This window comes from Geotrypetes seraphini, chromosome 1 (assembly GCF_902459505.1).
Source record: "Geotrypetes seraphini chromosome 1, aGeoSer1.1, whole genome shotgun sequence".
In the NCBI taxonomy this organism is placed as follows: Eukaryota; Metazoa; Chordata; class Amphibia; order Gymnophiona; family Dermophiidae; genus Geotrypetes; species Geotrypetes seraphini.
Window position 1 is genome coordinate 67,195,016 of NC_047084.1, and position 23,606 is coordinate 67,218,621.

At 42.8% G+C, this 23,606-nt stretch overlaps 1 protein-coding gene across 5 annotated transcripts in view; it reads left to right on the forward strand.

Moving 5' to 3' along the window:
* CPLANE1 (ciliogenesis and planar polarity effector 1) overlaps positions 1-23,606 on the forward strand; it is a 372,488-nt gene that overhangs the window by 173,702 nt on the left and 175,180 nt on the right. For all 5 annotated transcript variants that reach the window (XM_033932742.1, XM_033932734.1, XM_033932750.1 and 2 more), the window contains 3 exons: positions 3,603-3,711; positions 12,848-13,148; positions 18,669-19,539. In XM_033932742.1, the coding sequence (XP_033788633.1) occupies positions 3,603-3,711; positions 12,848-13,148; positions 18,669-19,539 (1,281 nt within the window). The remainder of the gene's footprint in view (positions 1-3,602; positions 3,712-12,847; positions 13,149-18,668; positions 19,540-23,606) is intronic.

The following is a 23,606-nucleotide window of genomic DNA, read 5'->3' on the forward strand; positions in this document are numbered from 1 at the left end:
TTTGGTGTAAAGGAATAAGAGAGAAGAAGAGAGGGTCCAGAGAAGAGCAACAAAAATGATAAAGGGCATGGAAAACCTTCCATATGCTGAGAGTCTGGAGAAGCAGAGACTTAGAGGGGATATTATAGAAACTTACAAGATCATGAAGGGAATAGAGAAGGTAGGGACAGATTCTTCAGACTGGCAGGGGCAACAAAAACTAGAGGGCACTCCAAAAAATTGAAGGGAGACAGATTCAGAACAAATGCTAGGAAGTTCTTCTTCACTCAGAGGATGGTGGACACCTGGAATGCACTTCCAGAAAAGGTAGTAGAGCAGAGCACGATTTTGGGTTTCAAAATGGGATTGGACGAGTTCCTGAAGGAGAAAGGGATTGAAGGGTACAATTAGAGGGTTACTATACAGTAATAGATCACTTACAGGAGCTTTAGAGTAATAGATCACTTACAGGAGCGTGCTTTCTGAATGGCACTGACAACAGCCATTCAGAAAGTGGCGCGGGCCCAGGCTGGAACACAGAAGCACGCTCCTGCCAGCCAATACACTGCTGGACCACCAGGCTTAAGAGGCATTAAAAAAGGTACTGGGGGTGGGGGGTGTTTTAAAAGGGCAGGCAGTCGGGCGGGGAGTGTTTTAAAAGGTACGGGGGATTAAAAAATTACCGGGGGGAGTGGAGGAGGAAAAAATTGTTAGTCGGCTAGGTCTGATCCCTCCTGTCCCAGCCTACCACTAGACCAGCAGAGGTGAGGGGGGCAAGTTACAGGGCAGGGCAGTGGGATAGGGTACGGAGCCTGGCAGGGAAGGGGGGACAGGGTGCAGAGCCTGGCAAGGAGTGTGGGGTTGGATGCAGAGCCTGGCAGGGAATGAGGGGGGCTGGCTTCACAATTTGGTTCAGAATGTTTTTTTTCTTGTTTTCCTCCTCTAAATCTAGGGTGCGTCTTATAGTGTGAAAAATACGGTAGTTTTTTTATTTGCAAAAGATAGACAAAAACATTCCAAATAGTTCACCAAAAGTGCAACAGGTAATTTCAACCAAATGTAAGTCTTTTCTTCAGACAGGATTAAATAGTCAATATTGCACAAAAGCATTCAATGTTTTATTAGCAATATGAGTTCACTCCTATGAGCTTCAACAGATCAAAAGTGAAAACAAAAACCAACAACAAAATGGTTTCCATTTCTGGCCACCTTGGCCTACCAAATGTAAGTCTTTTCTTCAGACAGGATTAAATAGTCAATATTGCACAAAAGCATTCAATGTTTTATTAGCAATATGAGTTCACTCCTATGAGCTTCAACAGATCAAAAGTGAAAACAAAAACCAACAACAAAATGGTTTCCATTTCTGGCCACCTTGCCTACTCTCAGGCAGGACTTCAGTCCATGTTACACCCAGCTGGACAGCAAACCTTTTCCCAGACCAGGTACACCATACATTTAATTATCAAAACTATCAATTTTTAGTTCCCTTTAACTGCAGTGCTTTGCCTAACTTGCTTCTCTGAGTTTTCTCTGTATTAGTCAAACTCAAGGGCAAAGGGACCTCCTCCCACAATGAACATTGACTATGGTCCCTCCCCAATTAGGACCCTAGCCAGGAACACACTCAAAGTTCACTGCACTGCTGACACAGCTTCCCAAAAGACAAAAAAACCTTTCTTCTTTTAAATTCTCTCAGATATGTGAGAGTTCCAAGATGGTTCTATTGTTCTAGCATACACAGTAGCACAGGTTTTACTCTCTTTAAGCAGCTAGCAACAGTCAGTTTGGCAAACTAATATAATATAGATTCTCTGCCCAAAATGCATAGGTACATTTAAATACTTGAATGCAACTTGCTTTTTTTCAAGGTTTAGCACAGCCCCTCATTTAATCAGTCAGTTTCCATTAAATCCTCTACTTCCTCAAAATTGGCTTCCGCAAGCTCCATGCATTCTTCTGGCCAAATAGTTCCACTACTTTCAGATAATCCTGCCAGGTAATCATCAGTCATTTCAACATCAGGGTAATTATAGTCAAACTCTGAATAATGCCTGACCTGTCTTTTAGGCAGTGCTGGATTCTTCCTTTCTCTGGGAATAGGTCTCTCCAGTTCACACTCTTCTGCTCCACTGCTGTTGCAGTTCTGTGTTGTGTGCTTTCCCAAACTGGTCCCCCACTTGCTATCAGGTGTAACCTGCTTGGAAACACTCCTAGGAACTTTGACTCTACATGAATCAGTTCCTCCTGATTCAGGTTTTACTTTCCTAATCCCAGGACTAAGGAAATATAAATGGGATATTGGTTGCTCAGTGTTGTGACCTTTATCTCTGCCAGTATGTGCTTCTGCTTTATTTCTTGATCTGGGTTGAGGCACAGGTTCAAGCTGACTTGAAAATTATTTTATTTTTTTTGGTCTAACCCTGGGAACAGACTTGTTTAGGCTGGCCTCAACAGGCACAGGGGCTTCCCTGTGAAAGCATTTGGCATTGTGCTTGTAGCAGGTTTCCAGGTCTCGCTGTGTCTTGTTAGGTATAAACTGACATTTCAGCCACCATGCTTTGGCTTTCTTCAGGATACGCTGTGAGGTCTGCAGTTTGTCTTTGTAAATAGTGGGTTCACTGACCTGATTGGGAACAGGGCAGTCTAACAATTTGAATTTTGGCAAGAAAGTCAGTTGGTCAGAAATTTGAATTTTATTTACCTTGTCCCTATTAGACATAGAACTATCTGGTTATGCGGTCTAGAAATTGATTTCTTGTATTGATTTCTTTTTATTGTGAGCATGCTGTGTGTTTGCATGCTTACTGGGCACGTTGTAGTGTTTTGTTTTGTTTTTAATAATTGAGGTCCTCCTACCTCTTGTTGTTGGCGCCAAGGAAAAGTCCATCTAGTGGATTGGAGGGAATAAAATTGCCCTGGACATTCTCTACCAAAAGTCTGTGGAAATAAGTATACACTAGCCTGTACTCAGTTTAGCAACTATTTATTAATATATTGATAAACGAGTACATAGAGTTAAAGGCAGACAAGGTATGTTCTAAATTCTGGACAGAAGCTAGCCCCTTATATAGGGAATTTGGCATCTTGAACACAAAGTGATCACAAGAATCCATTAAAAAACAGATTCATTTTTATAGGTGCATAGATTAGTTTACTGCCCTTCACCCTTTGACCATCTGGATGCCTAGTATTTATTGGAGCTATATGTTGGTCATTACTCAAATTCAATAAAATTGCAATGTTTTTGTTTCCAGAAGGGCAGTGAGGTAATGTACATTCAGCAAATAGGTCATACATACTGTAATATTAGTGACCTTACTAGTTCCAGAAGGATCCTAACCTAATACTAGTACTACATTAATAAGTATATTTCTAAGGCTGAATTTTTTTTTCAGTTCCATAGTGATGTTGGTTTTAATCATGGGTAGATGTGCTCATGATCCCAAATGAGGATTTTGAAACTCCATTTGGGGGTCACATATGCTGTGTTAAACTGAAATGGCATGTTTAGTGGTATACAGGAAACTACCACATATGCCTAGAAAACTCTGAAGGCATATTTTATGAAACAGAAATCAGTCATTTGACACATCTGTATGCTGCCCATTTATTTTAAACAGGTTGCAGAAATTTGGGTAAAAGCATTTCCTAATTCTGAAGATGTTCGAGTACCATTGAGAGATAAATACCATTCTCTTCAGGAACGTTTAAGACACTGTATCATCAAAGGTAATCTTTACTATGGGCTGCTGTTATACAACTTGTTTTCCATAGCTTTTAACATGAATTTAATTAGAACTGGTAAGTCTGTAACAAGGGTTATCTGTCAAGAAGCATCATTAAGTCAGGCACATGAGTGAATGATGCCATCCAACAGCACTGAACCAGAACAATTCTCCCTGAGCTCAGAACTAGTTGATGTAGAAATCTACTTCTGTCATTGGAAATTGTTCCACATAGACTTTGAATTAGGCTTTCTGCAGAGACCTTTCCCTAGGTATCCAAGGCCTTACCTTTTGGCTTTGCATCTATTTTTCTTATCTGACCTACCCACATTTGCATTGCTTTATCATTAAATTCCCCCCACCCCCGCCACACCCAGAGGCCTCCACCACTCTTATCAGTTAGCAACTGAGGAAGAGTAACATTCCTTTTTCTGTGTATGTGTATGTTTCCCTGGCTTCTGTGCAGGTGTACATATTATCCCCCTCTGTGTGCCAATCTAGCCTCTTTCAGCATTGCCTCCCTCTTTAAACCCATCTACCCCCTTTTAGCATTGCCCCCTCTCTGTTCCTATGTACCCCCATATCTGCATTTCCCCTCTGTTTCCCTGTCCTTCCTGCTTGCCCCTTCTCTATGTCACTGTTTGTATCCATTTTCAGTGTATTCCCTCTCTTCTTTTGTTCCTGCATGCTTTAGCCAGCATCTTTGCACCCTCCCTCCAGTCCGGCCCTGCCTGGTAAGACATCTTTCCTTTTGTTTCCCTCCCCCCCTCTCTCTCTCCCCACTCACCCACAAGTCCTGCATCTGTCCCTCTCCCTTGCACCTGCACACCTTCCCTAGTGCCCTCTTCGGTGACTCGGCAGCGGCGGCGATCAAAACAGGCTTTCCCTGCAAGTCCCACCTATGCGGAAACAGAAAGTTGAAATAACACTCGCAGAGGGAAGGTCCCGACATCGGCAGCCTGTTTTGATCGCCACTGCTGCTGAGTTGCCGAAGAGGACCATGGGGAAGGGGGTGCAGGTGGAAGGGTGAAGGCCAGATGGGAAGACTGCCAAAAGAGGATGGAGCCCCAGAGCACAATGCCAACCCCAGTCAGGTGATTTCTTTTTTAGGCTGCTGCTGCCGCCCCTTGAAACGGCGAAAACTGGACTAAAGAGATGAATTCAGAAAGCCACCCAGATGCCAGAGGGAACCCTCTAATAGAGGACATGTTCGGGGAAACCTGGACATCTGACAACCCTAATCTTAGGAATTAAAAAAAATTCTTAGAGAATTGGAGATTCGTTTGTCTTATGAATGTTTTAACATTATTATATATTAATAGTCACATCTCTAAGTTTATGTTTATGTTCTCATGATCATTGTGTTACTATTTTGTTTGCTAGCACTATCTTTTTTTTTTTTTTTTGTTTAAATCTTTATTGATTTTCCAAAGTTAACAAAAGTGCAGTACAGTATCCACACAAACAACATCAATCATATATGCATTTATAATCAATCATAATCCCCTCAGCAAACCCCCCCCCCACACACACACACACCCAACCAATACCTTGGAATAGAATAAAACCATGACATAAATATTCCTCTCCCTCCCCCTGGGTATGTGTGCAATATACCAACAGGATCAAAGGGAAAAAAAATTACAATGCATCCATAAAAGATATCAAAGGGCCCCAGATTAACTTAAATCTTTACCATTATCTTTTTACATTTGTATTTGTATTAATTTTAAATTAAAGTGTTGCAATAAAAGATGTCATTCCTTAATGTCCCTCCAGACCAGCCTAGACAGATGGGTTATGCGCTCCTACCACCAGATGGGTGGAGACTGGGAACTTTAGAATTCTGGTAGAGCCTATAAGTTAGCTATGCAGTCCCTCCCAGAGTCAGTATTTCTCATTTTCCCAGCAGATGGTAGAGGTGTGAGTCTGTGCAGTCTCAACTGATCTGTTAGGCCTAGGGAGTCTTAGGAAAATAAATGTTACTGAGAACAGCAGTATTTGTAATTCATTCTCTGCTTCCCTCCCAGGCCTCCTTCTTGGCCACTAATTGGGGCTGTGGCCTATGGAGGTTACTTTGTGCTCTGGGGTGTGAAACCCTAGTGCCTGGGTCCTTCCCTCCCTATACCTCCTGATTCCTTAGCTCTGAGGGGCTCCTTTTTATTCTGGAGGTCTTTTTTGTTCTTCACCCCTTGGTGCTGTCTTGGGGTCTTGAATGCCTGGGAGGTGAGCCTCGCCTTGCTGATAGGTAGTTTTGGCGGTGTACTCGCCCCCACCCCCTCCTATCACTTCTTTCTGTAGCTCTTGAGTTTGTTCTAACTAATTTTTGGTTGAGCTATACATTTTTTTCCTTCCAACAGAGTATGCAGCATTTTCCTTAAATGGTTGATTCTGTTTGCAAACTGTTTTGTGTTTTGGTCTTCTTTTTTCCCCCCTGGGGGAAGGAAGTGTCTTTGAGTGCCAGTACTGAAAAGATTGAAGACTGTTTGTGCCTCACATATATTCCCTGTGGTAGGGAAGTGGCCTGGAGAGCCAGTTCTTGTGCCTTGAACAGGTTCCTTCAGGTAGAGACATGGCCTGAAGAGCCAGTTCTGTTGCAAAGACATAGGCCTAGATTCACTAACTTTCCCAATCCTATCCGATTCATGGGCGATCAATGGGATGCACAAGTGGCAGGCTGACTGATCTACAACGTGTCCTCATGCAAATGAGGGCGATCGGAGGCACTCCCCCCCACCAACCGCACGGATCACTGAAGAGCGATCCTGATGCATGTGCAAACCATCTTCTTTGCCTGTAGATGGTCTGCACATGATCTTCACTCAAGGAAGAGCTGGAAACATTTTTTAACAGAGCTGGAAACTTTACTTTTTTGCAAGCCCATGGTTTTAACCCATGGGTTTAAAGCGGGGCTGCACTTCGGAGTGTTCTGGAACTTAACAGAACACACCGTAGTACAGCCCCGCTTTAAACCTGTGGATTATAACCACGGAGTCGGGGCAGCAAGAGCAGGAGAGTCGGGACAGAGAGCAGGGCGGCAAGAGCAGGAGAGTTGGGGCAGAGAGCAGGGCGGCAAGAGCAGGAGAGTTGGGGCAGAGAACAGGGTTTTTGCACAAGTGACTGGTCCTCAGAAGTCGCTTGTTTTGGATCGGTCAGCACAGTCGGTGTGCCTGCATTTGATTAGTGAATCGAGGCTCTTCCTATTTTGCATTCTGTTTCCACTCATTTGCATGCGCAGATCGGATCGGAGGATGATTGGCCACGAGGTTAGTGAATCAGGTCGGTGCACGATTGCAAACACAATCGGTGGACTTGGTGAATCTAACCCATAGTATTCTGTACTAAAGCTGTTGTCTTGCTTTAGTCATGAACTTTGCAGACTTCAGAGGGTGGTGGTAAACGGCACCCCCTCCGAAACGACGGAGGTGATCAGTGGAGTGCCACAGGGTTCGGTCTTGGGCCCGATCCTATTCAACATCTTCATAAGAGACTTGGCTAAGGGACTTTGAGGTAAAATTACGTTATTCGCCGATGACGCCAAACTATGCAACATAGTAGGCAAGAGCACAACAGACAAAAGCACAGTATGACACATGGCCTACTCCTACTGGAGCATTGGTCCAGGACTTGGCAACTAAGTTTCAATGCCAAAAAATGCAAGGTCATGCACCTTGGCAGCAAAAATCCATGCAGGACTTACACACTAAATGCTGAGACCCTAGCAAGGACTGTAGCAGAACGAGACTTGGGGGTGATCATTAATGAAGACATGAAGACTGCCAATCAAGTGGAGAAAGCTTCATCCAAGGCTAGACAAATCATAGGTTGTATCCGTAGAAGTTTCATCAGCCATAAGCCCGAGGTCATAATGCCATTGTACAGATCCATGGTGAGACCCCATCTGGAATACTGTGTACAATTCTGGAGGCCACATTACCACAAAGATGTGCTGAGAGTTGAATCGGTTCAGCGAATGGCCACCCGGATGGTCTCAGGACTCAAGGATCTCCTGTATGAGGAACGGCTGGATAAGCTGCAGCTTTACTCACTCGAGGATCGCAGAAAGAGAGGGGACATGATTGAAATGTTCAAATATGTCACGGGCCATATCGGGGTGGAAGAAGATATCTTTTTTCTTAAAGGTCCCAAGGCAACAAGAGGGCATCCGTTGAAGCTCAGGGGTGGGAAATTTCATGGTGCACCTGAAAATATTTCTTCACCGAAAGAGTGGTTGATCGCTGGAATAGTCTTTCATTACAGGTAATTGAGGCCAACAGCGTGCCAGATTTTAAGAAAAAATGGGATTGGCATGTGGGATCTCTTCACGGAGGAAGTTAGGGGGTGGGTTATTAGTGTGGGCAGACTAGATGGGCCATGGGTCTTTTCTGCCGTCAGTTTCTATGTTTCTATCTTTCAACTCCTTCCCTTCATCAGTCGAGAATAGCTCCTTCTTCAGTTTTTCCTTTTGCAAGCAAACTGAGAAGGTGTGTTCAGATCTGATCTGCTTCATTTTATTATTTTCGGGTACTTTTGTCCATCAGTTCTCCTTTTCTGTGTGGCTTTGGTGCCCGGAGGTCCTCTTCCTGGGGTTACTCTGCTTGGGAAAGGATGCAGACCTATAAGGGTAGGCTGCAGTGTCTGTGGAGCCAACCTGCTTTGTGATCTATCGATAGCTCTGGGTCCGTTCCCCTGGGAGCTTGCTCACCTGCTGATTTATTAGAGGCTTGAGCACAGGCTAAGGGGCCCCTATGTAACAACTCCTTGAGTCTTCAGTCAGAGTCCTCCTGACTGGCAACCAGAAGACTTCCAGAGGTTAATTCATTTCCAGCAGTATCTGAGGCAGAATTCCTTTCCCTGCAGGCAGACTGCTTCAAGCTGACAGGCACCAGAGGTTAATTCATTTCCAGCAGTATCTGAGGCAGAATTCCTTTCCCTGCAGGCAGACTGCTTCAAGCTGACAGGCACCAGAGAAGCCACATTGAGTATTCCCATTATTTCCTATGGGGAAAATTGGGGGAGGAGGGTCAGAAAAAATAGATCCAAAGGTTTCTAGGGTTAGGGTTAGATTCAACCACCTCTAAAACCCCTTTTTCTGAGTTTTTTGAGTTTCAGGAAAGCTCCCATGGGCTGTTTTTTGGCGCCATTTTACTGGTGGTGGCCATCTTGTATTTTAATCAATCTTTTTTTCTAAAGCTTTGATCTGCCTCAAAACCCCTCTTTTGATCAGAGATCACCTGTAATGGATTCCTTAGGCCAATCTGCCCCTGTATCATGCCCCTTGTTGGCAGAAGAGCAGCTATGTTCCATGTGGCACGAGAGGAAGGGGCAGGAGCTACAGGCCAACAAGAAAAAGATCCCGTTCAGAAGCTGCACATAACAAGGGTGTGAAACGCAAGCACATGGAGGCAATAGAAGTCCAACAACCCCAGTCAGGGGTCCTGCAAGGGTCCTTGGGTCCGCCTGTTCAGGGTTTTTCAGACTCTATAAGTCTATTGTAGAGAGCCTATTTGACAGGCCCAGAGAGTGCTGTGCTGCCTGTGAGCATGCTAGCCCCGAAACAGGGAGATTTCCTTCCCAAGAAAGTTTCCCCACTTTGGAACAAGCTGGCTCCAAGTGTCAGACTACTCGGAGCAGGACCGAGAAGACTGGAAGTCCTTTTCCCTCCCTTTATTATCTCAAGGATCAACTGTATCCTTGGGTGATTTAGGGTCCCTATTCAGAGCCGGAGGTCAATAGGCTGTGGCTACTATCAATCAGGGTGACGACCCCTCAGTGTGCCATCTTTTCAAGTCCGCAACTGTTTCATGCCATTTCGGATACTTTGAGTTGAAGTTGGACCCTCATCAGCCCTCCACCTCCCTGTGTTCTGTTATGAGCAATACAAATACACAGACTACCTTCTTTCCAGCACATCTGGACATCACCTCGTTAGTCACTGACCAATGGGAATTCCTTGAAGGCTCCGTAAATGTGGCAGAAGCTATGTCCAGGCTTTACCCTATGCCTCTGGAATTCCAAAAGCTGTTTTCTCAGCAGAAGGTGTATTCCACGGTAACTCAAGTGACCAAGTGTACCTCCCTTCCTAGTGAGGAAGGGGTGATTCTGAAGGACGCACAAGATCCCGAAATGGATGTGATCCTTAAGACAGTTTGAAGCGCTAGCTTTGGGTATCAAAGCGGCAGCAGCTGCCTCCTTTGTGGCATGGGCTTGTCACACCAGGGTGAGGTGTGCAGTCTTATGGAGCTGGAGGACATCTGTCCCCACTTGATTATGGAAGGAGTGGATTATGTGGCAGATGCTCTTTGACATCATCAGAGCCAGGAGCAAGGAATCGGCAGCAGATGGTGGATCTCCTCCAGAGATTCAGTTGGATAGTTAACTTCAGGAAGAGTCAGCTGTAGCTGACTCAGTGCTTGGACTATCTGGGAGTCTGCTTTGACACGGTGGCCATGTCTTTCTCTCTGAACTATGTAAACAGAAGCTCAGGAAACAGATCACAGAGATCTTAGCGTTACTGACGCCCACAGTGTGGCACTACTTTAAGGCTCGATGGCGGCCACCTTGGAAGTTGTCCCCTGGGCGAAAGCGCATATGCATCCACTCCAGAATTCCCTCCTCTCCACTTAGTCCCCACCATGACACACTCTTCAGTTGCAGCTCCCCTGTTTATAGAAGGCAAGGAGCAGCTTATGTTGCTGGCTCCAGGAGATTCCTTATAGAAGTGCTGCCCGATTCAGGGGAAAAAATTTTGATTCGATTCAATTCAGCCTATTGAATCGATTTTTCGATTCATTCTATTTTCCTGCCCAATTGGGTGTTTTTTTTTAAAAACATCCTGGTGGGTTTATTTTATAGCCTCTTCATCCCCTTTGTCTTCTCCTAACCACACTGGCGCTGTGGTGTAAACAAACAAAAATAAATAAACAAACAAAAAAGACTTTTCCTCTCTCTGTTAAATTCTAGCTCACGTTTGCGGTCTAACACCAGCTCTGGCAGGATACACTTCAAATCTGACATATTGTAATCACAAAACAGAAAATAAAATTATTTTTTCTACCTTTTGTTGTCTGGTCATTATTCAAATCTTGTTGGTCCCAGGCTCTGGTTGTCTTCTGATAACTTGCTTGCCAGGGTCTCCTTTCTCCATGCTAACCATCCATCTGCCATCTCTGTCTTCCCCTTTCATTTCCCTTCCCTCCCCCGGAGGTCTGCCATCTTTCCTTTTTTTCGTCTCTATCCACAGATCCACCTTTTCATCCAGCATCTCTCCTTCCTTCCCCACCACCCCAGGGTCACCATCTCTCCCTTTCTGTTCCTGTTATCTCTAAATAAGAACATAAGAATTGCCGCTGCTAGGTCAGACCAGTGGTCCATCGTGCCCATCATCTCTCTCTCTCCTCTATTTTTAGGCCCATTATTTCTTTCCCCCAAAGTCCAGCATATGCACGACTCTTTGAAACACCCCTTCCCTCCCTCCGTGTACTTCTATAACAGAGCCCCCTCCCCTGAAGGTCTACACCCCACCCCTGAAGGCCTGCCTGTCCTCCATGAAGGCCTGCACCCCACCCCTGTGTGTTCCTCCCTTACCTCCCATGCCTCCATTTACCTGATTCCAGCGGGAAGCAGCCTACTATGGGGTGGCCAGTGCCAGGCTGGCACCTGTTCCCCGCACCCCTCCTTCTCTTATCAAGCTCCCACCGCCGCCATAGGGCAGGGCTCACAATGCACTGCATAGCTCACAATGCACTGCATAGCATTGCACAATATAGAGCATTGCTAGTGACAGCTATCCAAAAAGCGAATCAATAACAAACCCATTTAAACTGACATTTTATTTGGAAAATTGAATAAAGTATATAGTTGAAAAAAAAAAAGAATAAAGTTCAAGGTATTACCATTTTACTTCTTTCCATTAATCAACATCTCCCCCTCCCAATAGCTGCTGCATTAGAATAACTAGGGGCATTATATAGAGCAAGGGTATTTTGCAGCATTTATTTTAAGTAGGAATAAAATCAAAGCACAAAAACAAACAAACACATAAGGTTGCAAATATTCCTATCCCCCTCCCCAATTCTTGAATTTGGCAAGCATGCAGCAGATGCAGCGGCCGCACAAACCTTCAAGCAGGGGCGACTGCGACAGCTTGACGTGGTCCTCGGGGAACGAGTCTAGCAGGCGCTTGAAGAGCCGGCCCAGGTCCAAGTAGCTCCGGTTCAGGTACAGCCTGCAGAGAGGATCGCAGGTACTTTAGCGATCATTGCAGGTTGCCATAGGCCTTTGGAGCTGTCTTACCTTTGCCACGGTCACGCCCCTCCTCTGACATCAGAGGCAGGATCATGGCAGAGGGAAGACAGCTCCTGAGGCCTGTGGCAACCTGCAATGATTGCTAAAGTACCGGCGATCATCTCTGCAGGCTGCTCCCTGCTGGAATCAGGTAAATGGAGGTGCGGGAGGCCAGGGGAGAAGCCGGACACTGCAGCACTTAATAACTGACCCTACCCCCTTGCCCTCTAAAGGAGGAGTGGCTGGCCAGCAAGAGGCAGCGCTGCCGATCCTGCTTTAGGAGGCGAGGGGGAGGGTCAGACAATGAATTGGGAGGCCGGGTTTTTTTTTTGTTTTTGAATCGATTCGAATCGATTCACCCGAAATGAATCGGTGAATCGATTTGAATCGTGAATCAGGCAGCACTACCTTATAGGCTCCACCAAAATTCTATAGTTCTCAGTCTCAACTCACCTGCTGGCAAGAGTGCATAACCCATCTGTCTAGGTCAGTCTGGAGGGACTAAAGGAAAGCAAAATAGCAGGCAAAGTTTAATTTCTCCTTGTGAGCAAACATACAGTTTATTTATATATAACTTTTTTATATAGAATTTATGAAATCAGTTTTTACTTTCAATGTCATTGTATGCCTTGTTTTATGTTCTTTTCATTGAACAATTAGTTGTGATTTTAATTATAACTTGTAATTTTTTTGGCTTGGAAATGCATATTGATAATGGGTAAAATGCTGTTTAGTTTCTTAACCAGCTTCTATTGTTCATTTAGGAATCATCAGTTTTTAAAACTTCTTTATTTGGTAAAATACAGCAATTAAAACATAATTTACTTTAAATTTGACTCTTGTATTTTTGTTAGGTCCAGAAAGGGAAGAAATGATGTCTGCTGTTATGCATAATGTCCAGAAAGTGAAACTGAAAATCCTGAAACGTGTAATAAGGAACATAGGTGGTGCCGAAATGAATATTTGGGAGCCAGCAGAAGAGGAAACTCGAGATGATGAAACTCATTGCTATGACAGATTTTCATTAGGAACCAGCCTCAGCAAGAGCACGCTCACGGACTACGGCAAACCCCAGGTTTACAGTGATGCAGAAACTGCAGATACTCTCTCTGAGGCTTTGCTGACTGAGGAAACAGATCCAAAATATTTACAAAAGTAAGCCTTTTATTATGGGTAGGAATAATTTGTAGAACTTAAAACAGCAGGTAAAAATAACACATCATCAGAAATCATGAGAGTCAAAGTATGTTTTTTTACTGAAACAAAAATATAGGTGCAACAAAACTTGTTTATGATTCTGTTTGAGAGTTTTGTAAGATGATAATTTTTATGTATACTTCTCTTTCTTTGAGGACAAGCAGGATAGCAAATCTTCACAGCATGGGTGACATCGCCAATGGAACCCATGTATGGGAAGCTACTCCAGCTTTATTATACCTAAAAGCTTTTGAGTTGCCTTACTCCACATGTACATCATTTCTTGCCTGCCATTGTTGCCCAGGACCACCTTAGTCTTCATCTTTCTAAGGAACTGGTCAGCCACGCATCACTGGTGCTCACATCAAAACATGTATTTTGCTTGTAAAACTTAATTTTGTAAATTTTTCTGCTTGATTTCTGTTATTTTTGTGTGGTACTTTGCCTGATTTCACTTTGATTAAGTTTTGACTTTTTAAGTTCCCCTTTTTTGTGCTTAGCCAACTGCAGGCCTCAGTTGAGGACCTCTGGCTTCGAGTCAAGATTTGAAATTGAGTTTGATTTTGTTACAGCTAATGTTTTTGAACAATATGACCCAGAAAAGGGCTCCAGAAGTGCACCTAATGCAACAAACCCATATCCATCTTGAATTTGCATAACTGGTGCCTGCAATGCCTAGGACCTGACTTTGAACTCTCTTGATGTTAATTATGTTTACAGATGTCCAAGAGAGGTCTTAATAGTTATAATAAGCAGCACAAATGAATTTATGATGCCAATAAATCCAGTCCATCAACTTTAGCAACTGAAGCATCAGTCTCTCTGGGTCCTGGAGCTGCGTTGAGAGCACACAGATCACCGGTCTTCCAATCTGGAGAGTACCAAGAATAGAGAAATGTGAGTGGAGCTCTGCCTCTCCTCCCAAATTCTTCTTGGATTAAACCCTGAAAAGCAATTAGTACACCTCAATTTGCCAGTAAAGGATGCCTAAACAAGGAAAGGGTAAAAGTTACAAAACAATTAAAGAACTGTATGCAGCAAGAAGAATTGTTCAAAGAAAGAATCAGTCTGAATTTCTCTGAGGTCTGCTGTGGGAGGGAGAAAAAAGCTTTTCAATATTGAAGAGCATTACCAGTTAGTTAATTTTATTTATTTATTGCATACTTACAAATCCATAAAGAAAGGAATTACAAAATCAATAGGAAGACAACCATTCATACCAACATTCCAAATTAGGAAAGTTAGAAAATAAACATATTAAAACAAGCAAATAGGCTAGTAAAGGGAGAGGTCGGTGATCCTGCCAAGTGGAAACTGATGCAAATCAACCAGGGTATGCCTGCTGAAATAGCCATGTCTTAATCATAACTGAACTGCTGAAGGGAAAGTTCCCTATGAATTAAGGAAATTAGTGAATTCTAGAGTGCAGAGGCCATTAAAAAAGAAGACGCTATGTCATGTAACTCATAATAAGCTACTTGCAGACTGGGCAGGACTATATGATAGTTGTTAATTGATTGATGTGTCTGGATGGGGGGGTGTATGGAATATGCTGGGAATGCAAGTAGGAAGGTGTCCATATGGCTAGAAGCAAATTTTGAACTTAAACCTAAATTAAACTGGTAACCAGTGGTGTTCCTTGAGCAGAGGCTTCATATGCACAACCTGGTCCAAATGACTGAGCAGACGGATGGCACAATTCTGTAGATGAGCATTTTGCTCCAAGTCACCATATTGATAATTTCTTTATTCACACACTATCGTATGCTCTCGAGCATAACTAAGCTTTGTGGCATTTGGACCCCTGAAGAAGTTGTTCATAGCCAAAACACGGACCGTGTTGGGTCTGCACCACAATCCATTGATGTGTGTTGTATGGATTGTTCTTGCTTTACCTGCATCATTTGAACTCTTTGTGAAGAATCATTGAAATAAACCTTGAACTCAAGTACCTTGATTACACAGTATGCACATAAGTTCTTCACCTCCTAAACTGTACCGTTCCCTCAGGTTTTTGCAGCCCAAAATGCATGACATTGAATTTCTTAGCATTAAATTTTAGCTGCCAAATTTCAGACCATTCTTCAAGCTTTGCCAGGTCTTTCTTCATGTTATTCACACCATACGGTGTGTCTACTCTATTGCAGATTTTGGTATCATCCGCAAAGAGGCAAATCTTACCTGACAGCCCTGCAGCAATATTGTTTATAAAAATGTTAAAAAGAATAGGCCCAAGAACAGAACCTTGAGGCACACCACTGGTAACATCCCTTTCCTCAGAGTGATCGCCATTGATCACTACCCTCTGTCACCTTCCACTCAATCAGTTCTTGACCCAGCCCGTCACTCATATGAGAGAAGTTATGCTGTATCCTCCTAATCATTTTGGTCACCCTTCTTGGAACTATTTCTGATTCCACTCTGCCATTTTTTTTGAGATATGGCAACTAGAATTGCATACAGTACTCTAGATGAGGTTGCACCATGGAACGACACAGAGGTACCTGTATTATTATTATCCTTGTCTTATTTTTATCCCTTTCCTAATAATTCCTAGCATTCTGTTTGCTTCTTTGGCCATCTCTGCACACTGAGCAGATTTCAATGTATTGTCCACAACAACACCTAAATCTTTTTCTTAGGTGGTGACTCCTAATGTGGAACATAGCATCAAGTAACTATGAATTGAATTATTCTTCCCAGTCACTTACTTGCTCCGGAAGAAGTGACGTCGGAGGGGGATGGACCGGCAGACGCAGTCATCGCGGGACCTTCCAGTAACAGATCCGGCTGCATTGCGGTTGATGCCGGGAGGGGGGCCCGTTGCTGTAGGGGGAGACCATTGCCCTTACTGCGGGGGGGCCGTTGCCCTCAGCTGTTATAATGCTGCTTTCGGGCAAAGGAGCTCAGAGGGCAGAGCCGGCAGCAATGTTTGGAGGGGGAGAAAGGAGCATGGAAGGGTGGCGGAGGAAGAGAAAGGGGGCAGATACTGATGAAATTGTGTGCAGGGAAAGGGAAGGATACTGGATGGAATTGGGTTGGAGTGAAAGAAAAGGGGCTGATGCTGATGAAAGTGGGAGGAAGGGAGAGGAGAGAGTGAAATGCTAGACCATGGTGGTGTGGGAGAGGGAAGGGAAGAAGAGAGGAGAGAGATGCCAGACCATTGGAGGAGGGAATGGAAGAAGATGGATGCCAGACCAATGAGGGTGAAGGGAAAGATGGAAGGGGGAGGCATACAGTTTCTGAAAGTTGCATAGAAGGACAGAAGATGAAAGGAATATATTGACAAGAAGATGAGGAGAGCAGAAACCATACAAGACAAAGGTAGAAAAAAATTTCTATTTATTTATTTTTTTTGCTTTAGGGGACATGCATCCCTGTTTCTGTGGTGTTACATTGTATGCAGAGTCCAGCTTCTTGGTGGTTTTATTTAGCCTTTGTCTATGTATTTCTATTTTATCCCCCATTTTACAAAACTGTAGAGAATTTTTTAGCATGGGCCGTGGCTAAAAACCATACTATAGTTTTGTAAAAGGGGGGAGAGGTTAGTTTGTACTTGTGATTACATATTCCATGCTAGGTGAAGGTGTTTTCTGTGATCTGTTTGTATGAAAGACATGGTTTTTTGTTAGCGTTGACTAGCTTTGTTTGGCGAAATGCATCAGGCATGGTTCTTGGAAGCACCTTGAATTAACCTGATTTGAATCTCCTTATTTTCTGCCAATCTTCTTTTCTTTCATGTTGGATTCTTTGGTGGACTGCTTGCCTTGTTGTTTCTTTACAAGTTAACATACATGGAGTGGAACGTACTAGAGGAGTTACAGATTTGGTTGTTTATACATACATATGGGTTACAGTTGGTTGATGTAGAGTGAGGCAGTTGAGAGACATTGTAAACTTGGTTATTAATATAGACTTATATTTCGGATAGTATTACTGCTTTACAAATATTTTAACACTTTTATATATGCATGGAAAGGGTTCAGAGTTAAAGTCCTGGGTAAGTAGGTGGGAAGGGAAGGAAGGGGGATTTGTTCAGAGATGTTTGGGGGTTGCATAGAAGAAAAACTATGCACTGGTATGCTAATCTTGGTTTGTTTTGAATAAAAAAAAGAAATACAAGTGGAAATAAAGAAGTAAATAAAAAAACAGATAAATGGGGGCAGGACGGAGGCGGGGTAAGGGCATGGGCGGGGTAGGGCCAGGGGGGCCCAGTGTACTTGTTTGCCTAGGGGCCCTCAAAGAATTAATCCTGCCTTTCCAGCTACTGTAAAGAGCTGAGGCAGGCTGCAGCACATTGACAGCACAGGTCACAGTGAGTAAGTCTGTTAACCTATGAGATGACTTTGGGGGTTCTGAAAAACAGGTTTTTGAGGATTCCTTTTTCGGCGTGGTAAACGAGTGAGGTAAAAGGAAGCTATTAGAGCTAAAAAAGAACCCTTCAGAAAGTGGAAGAAGGATCCAACTGAAATTAATTGTAAACAGCACAATGAACGTGCTCTTAATAACTCTAAAATTGACAATTGATCTACTCTTTACTTCACTAGTAACAATTGTGCTTCCATTGTTACCCCCTTTAATTCTTTTGTAAGCCGTCTTACCCTTAACAATCCGAGAAATGTTAAAAGATCTATAACTTACCTTTCTAGTTAATCAATAGTTTTCCCATTGTAACCCCCATTTTATTAATCTTTTGTAAGCTACCTTGAACCGCAAGGTAATGGCGGAATAGAAATCCCTAATGTAATGTAATGAATGTCAAGTTAAATGCAAGACACTAATAAGGAAGGAGAAGAGAGACCTTGAAAAGAAGATTGCGCTGGAAGCAAAAACACACAGTAAAAACTTTTTTAGGTATATTACAAGCAAGAAGCTGAGAAGAGAATCTAAGGGATTAGATGACCAAGGGATTAAAAGGAGCTCTCAAGGAAGACGAGGCTATAGCGGAGAGATTAAATTAATTCTTTGCTTCAGTCTTCATGGGGTTTCCTTTGAAATCTAATCATAAACTATATTGTTAGTCCAATAAAAAAGGTATTATATTTTTTTCCTTTATGCTTTTGTTTTATTTCTACATATTACCTTGAAGATCAGACTAACACAGCCACCACACCTTTTCACCCTAAATGTAATAAAATTGTGTATAAAATGGTTTATTCTGGTGGAATTCACTGCTTTTGGAAATTAGATGTCAGAAAAATTATGTAAAGTTTCATACTATGCAGAAAATGTTCCTATTTAAGAACTTTCTCCTTAATGAATGTTAATTGATTTTGTGTGATGTAATTTTGTGATATTGATTGTAAGCCTCATTGAACCTTGACTGGAAATGTGGAATACAAGTGTCAATAAATGAAAATGAAATATTATACTGTAATATGTTTATCTTAATTATTACATTTCAGAACAAAAGTTAGAGTTTTTTAAGCATGAGTCATCTTTTTGAATATTTCTTTTATTCACATTTTTCTGTTTTAGGAACACAAAGCAACTTACAGAACTTAGTGAACGGAGACAGAAAGAACTTACATTACCTGTTGTGGGTACATGGGAATTTGAGCGGGATGATGATGAATATGTTTTATTTCTTGAACTTTTTCTGAGTTATATTCTTGAAAGAGACTTAAGCAATTCCAGTGACCCAGGAATTCCTTTTCTGACCAGTTTTACTGAACACCTTCAGGAGTATGAATTAAACTCTGTTCTTTTTGATGTTCATGCATCAATGAGACGCTGGCAAATCAAAACAAGAAGCCAGAGTGTTTTCCGAGCAGGTTGCTTCTATGATGTTACACAGGAGCCTTACAGAACAGAAAAACCAGTCTCCTCAAATAATGAATATCGAAAAAGTTTGATTAATTTTACTGATTCAGTTTTAAGGCATCAATTATCGGAGAACTCTGTACATAAGTATTTTTGTGGATCCAGTACTAAAAGCATGGGAGCAAAAGGCTTATTTAGTTTAAAACAACATCTAGTAACCCAGGCACTAGATAAAAGCTCAGAAAAATCTATACCGTTTATGTACAGCTCATCTAATAAAGGTTGTCCTGTGCCACAAATTTGTACCTTAGGTAGCAAATATACATACAAACTAGCTCATTTGAAAGATGTAATTCCTAATGAAGAACTTTCTGTAGAACTGAAGACAAAATTCAGCAGAATTGCAAAATTGCTGGAATGGATGATTCGTTGGTCAAACAAGAGTCTTCCTGGTCCTAACAAGGCAGAGTTGTTGGAGGAACACAGCACAATGATTCGTGTCAAGACATCAGCAGCTGCCATTCTAACTTCTCTATGGCTATTTGAGCAACGACACTGTACTAGAGAGAAGAACTTCAATTTCAGGGTAAGAAATTAATTTTCTTACATTTAAATTTAGCGATGATATTCTGATTTGTTTTAACAGTTTAAAAATAGGATGCAACATAAGAGTTGCTAAACCAGGAAAGACCAAAGGTCTGCCAAGTCCAGTATCCTGTTTCCAACAGTGGCCAACCCAGGTCACAAGTACCTGGCAAAATCTAAAGGAATAAAATAGATTTTATGCTACTTATCCTAGGAATAAGCAGTGGATTTCCCCACATCCATTTTAATAATGGCTTATGGGACTTTTGTTTTAGGAAATTATCCAAACCTTTCTTAAACTCTGCTAAACTAACTGCTTTTACCACATTCTCTGGCAAAGAATTCCATTAATTACACATTGAGTTGTTTTAAATCTACTACTTAGTAGCTTCATTGCATGCCCCCTAGTCCTAGTGTTTTGGGAAAGAGTAAGCAAGCTATTCAGATCTACTCATTCCACTCTACCCAGTATTTTATAGATCTCTATCATATCTCCCCTGAGCTGTCTCTTCTCCAGACTGAAGAGCCCTAGCTGCTTTATCCTTTCCTCATAGGGAGGTCGTCCCATCCCTTTCATTACCCTTCTCTGTACCTTTTCTAATTCCACTATATCTTTTTTGAGATGCTATGACCAGAATTACACACAGTATTTGAGGTGCAGTCACACCATAGAGTAATACAAGGGCATTATAACATTCTCCATCTTTTTTTTTCCATTCCTTTCCTGATAATTCCTAACATTCTGTTTGCTTTCTTTGCCACTGCCACCGTACACTGAACTAAGGGTTTCAACATCTCCTCAATGATCATAGGCGCCAGCACTGTGGGTGCAAGAGCACCCCTCAATATTCTTTCCAGCACTGTCAAGCCATCAAAGCTGAAATCTTTGGGATGTAAAGCACAGGGGACAGCAAGAAGAAAGGCCATCTCTCCTCAGCTACAGCTCCTGCCTCCCATTTGTTAGACATTTCTTATCCAGCCAATAAGCTACAAAAGAGACAGAACCAGCAGCTTAGGAAGCACCATTGGTCAGACAATCCTTAGCCAGCTAATAGGCCAAAGGGGAAAATAGGAGGGAAGGTTGGTGTCTCTTAAGCTGCTGGTCTTGCCTCCTCTGCCACCTATTGGCTGAATAAGGAATATCTTCCTAATGTGCTAATAGCAGGGAACAGAGAAGAGCTGCAGTATAGGTCATAGAAACTTCCTGCCTTTGGTCTACCATAGAGGGGGAGAAAAGCTGAGGCAGGCAGCAGAAAAGGAACGAGGAAGCAAAGAGTAGATAAAAGGAACTGAGAGCTAGAAGACATGAGTTGTGAGGGAAAGAGAAGCTGAGGAAAAAGAGATGGACTGTGAAAGGGAGAACAGAGCTGAAGTGAATAACGAGGGTGGTTTGAAAAGTTTGGTAAAAAAGCAAGTTAAACAATGTAGTCTCCATCAAGGGCTATATACTTAGTCCTGCGAGTTTCCAGTTTTTTCATAAGCTTTTTTACCTCTGATACAAAAAACTGGAAACTCACTGGACTAAGTGTACTGTATATATAGCCTTCAATGGAGATTACGTTGTTTAAGTTGTTTTGTTTTGGTTTTTTTACCAAACTTTTCAAACTATCCTTGTACAAGCTGGGGAGAGGGGCACATGGATTGTGATGCTAGAGCATACCACTGAATTCTTGATTGAGTCCTGTAGCGAGATTTTATGGTATACTAATCAGTTACATAAACAAGTTACGTGTCTGTTAGTTTTGTCTAGGGAAAACCATAAACTCTGCCAGGTCCAAATTTCTTTGTCTATTTATACGACACAAGACCCAGGCTAATGAGAAATACTTTTATTATGAAAATAGAAAAATATAATTCACAAGGCAGCTGCAATATCTAAATATTGTTCACAAAATATCTGATTACATAAATGAAACTCAGTACATAATTATCACAATACACTTGTTAGATAACTAAGTAAACTAATTTTTACACACACTAACAATTCCTTATAATAATAATAATCCCTGATTAGCAGCAAATGATTACAGTTATCACCAAGGTAGCTTTCCAAACCTTATCCTATATCACAATTGGATGCACTTATCTAACCCCAGCTGATAAGATAATAAGTTCCTTATTCTCACCATATGATTAGGCCTCCGCCGAAAATTAGGTGGAATGGAAATCGTTTCTTTTCAGCTTAGTAGACGTAGAAAATCTTTTGGCTACAGGCACACGTGTTCGTCAGCCATTGGTAAGGCTATAATTTATTGGCAGCCAAGTTTTCTTGAAGTGATGGAATTCAGAGCTGTTTAAGGTCCGATTCACTCTCTCTCAGGCAGAGAGTCACACGAGGTAACTGTTCAGGTCTTAATTATTAAGAAATAGATGCGTGGAGAATATCTGTGGTAAGATGTGAGTTCCCTCGCATCCCGACACAGACTAATTATAATTAGCAACTTTTCACTTGGACCTCGTCAGATGGCTTTCTTGGACCAATCCAGAAACAGATCTTAGATGAATAGCCTTTCTGTGTAAGGTCTCATACAGGCTAGGAGACACAGGCGCCGTTAGACAGATAAGAACAGGATAGGAGTATAACTCCCACAAGAATCACACAGTCTAATTATGAAGACATAGATGGATGTCCTTGACTAGAATACCATTCTGGTACATACCCAAAATGCATCAGGCAGAAACAGCAAAGATGTGTTCTTCTTTCTCTCTTCTTGCAAAGTTCATGCTGGAAAGATTTCTTGCAGACAATGGTTCAGGCTTGATGATGTTAGAGAGGCCTAACCTTCAGGTGCAAATAAGGAAACACCCCTACAGTCCTCTATCATTTGTGGACCAGAACAACTGGTCATCTTTTCTTGGAAAAAAATAAAATAACTTCTATACTCATAGAAGTCCAACTAATCTTGTTTTAGAGAAAACATAAACCATCAAGAAAAATCCTGTGTTCTATTCTCTTCAAAGTTGTGTAACAAAATCATGTTTGTCTTGAATAATCTGTTTATAGAATCTACTTCTACATCCAACATTTCTCCCTCTCTCATCCACCGGATCATGTGCAGCATTTTTCACCACTGTCCACCAGCCACATGCCCATTTCTTCTTCTATCACCCCTCTCCAGTACAATGCCACATTTCTCCCTCCATCACTATGTCCAACTTTCCTCCCCCTTGCATACCCTTCAATCTGTCCCTCTGTTCCCTCTCCACCGCCATATCCAACATTTCTTCCTCTCATCCCCATGCATCTCTACCTCACTCCTCTCTCTGTATGCCCAATTTTCCTTTCTTCCTTTCCCCATGTGCACCATCTCTCTCACACACTCATGCCCATCAATTCTCCTTTTGTATTCTCTCCCTCCTATGTCCCAAGTTAGTGCCTCCATGTTCATGCCCCTTCCTTGTGTCAGGTTTGTGCCCCCTCTCCCAAAGCCGACCCATCCACAGAAGCTGCAGTCACCGCCGGGGATCTCTCCCTGTCTGCCCGCTTGCTGCACCACCCTCCACCCCTGAAGCCGACATGCTTCATCCCCCCCCCCATAGGGACCGGCCACTGCGCATGAAGCAACTCACACACAAGCGACCAGCTCACAAGCCTTGCCCCCTCCCCCACGATGTCAATGCTGACGTCAGTGAGAAGGTTCCAGGCCAGACAGGCAGCAATTGGCTGGCCCAGAAAGTTCTCTCCGACATCAGAATTGACATTGGGATAAGGCTTGTGGGCCGGCAGTGTGCGAGTCACTGTACGCGCCGTGGGCCATCCTTGCACAGAGTTGCGGCAGGGGGGATGGAGCTTGTCGACTCTGATGAGGTGGCAGGGTTGGCTTCGGGGGTGAGGGGTGGTGCAGAAGGTGGGGAGGCAGGAAAGGATCCCCGCCAGCAGCGCCTTCAGCGGAGGGCAGGCAGGGATCCCTGGTGGCAGCCTGGCCGTGTACCCTGTGTTGAGAAACACGGCTCTATACTTTCACATTTTCTAAAACAGCCAGTGCAGGAAATTTGTCTTTCAAAAGTTTTCTAAAGTATACTTGTTAAAACTGCCTGTATAGTTTGGAATTATGCAGTCTGTTTGAA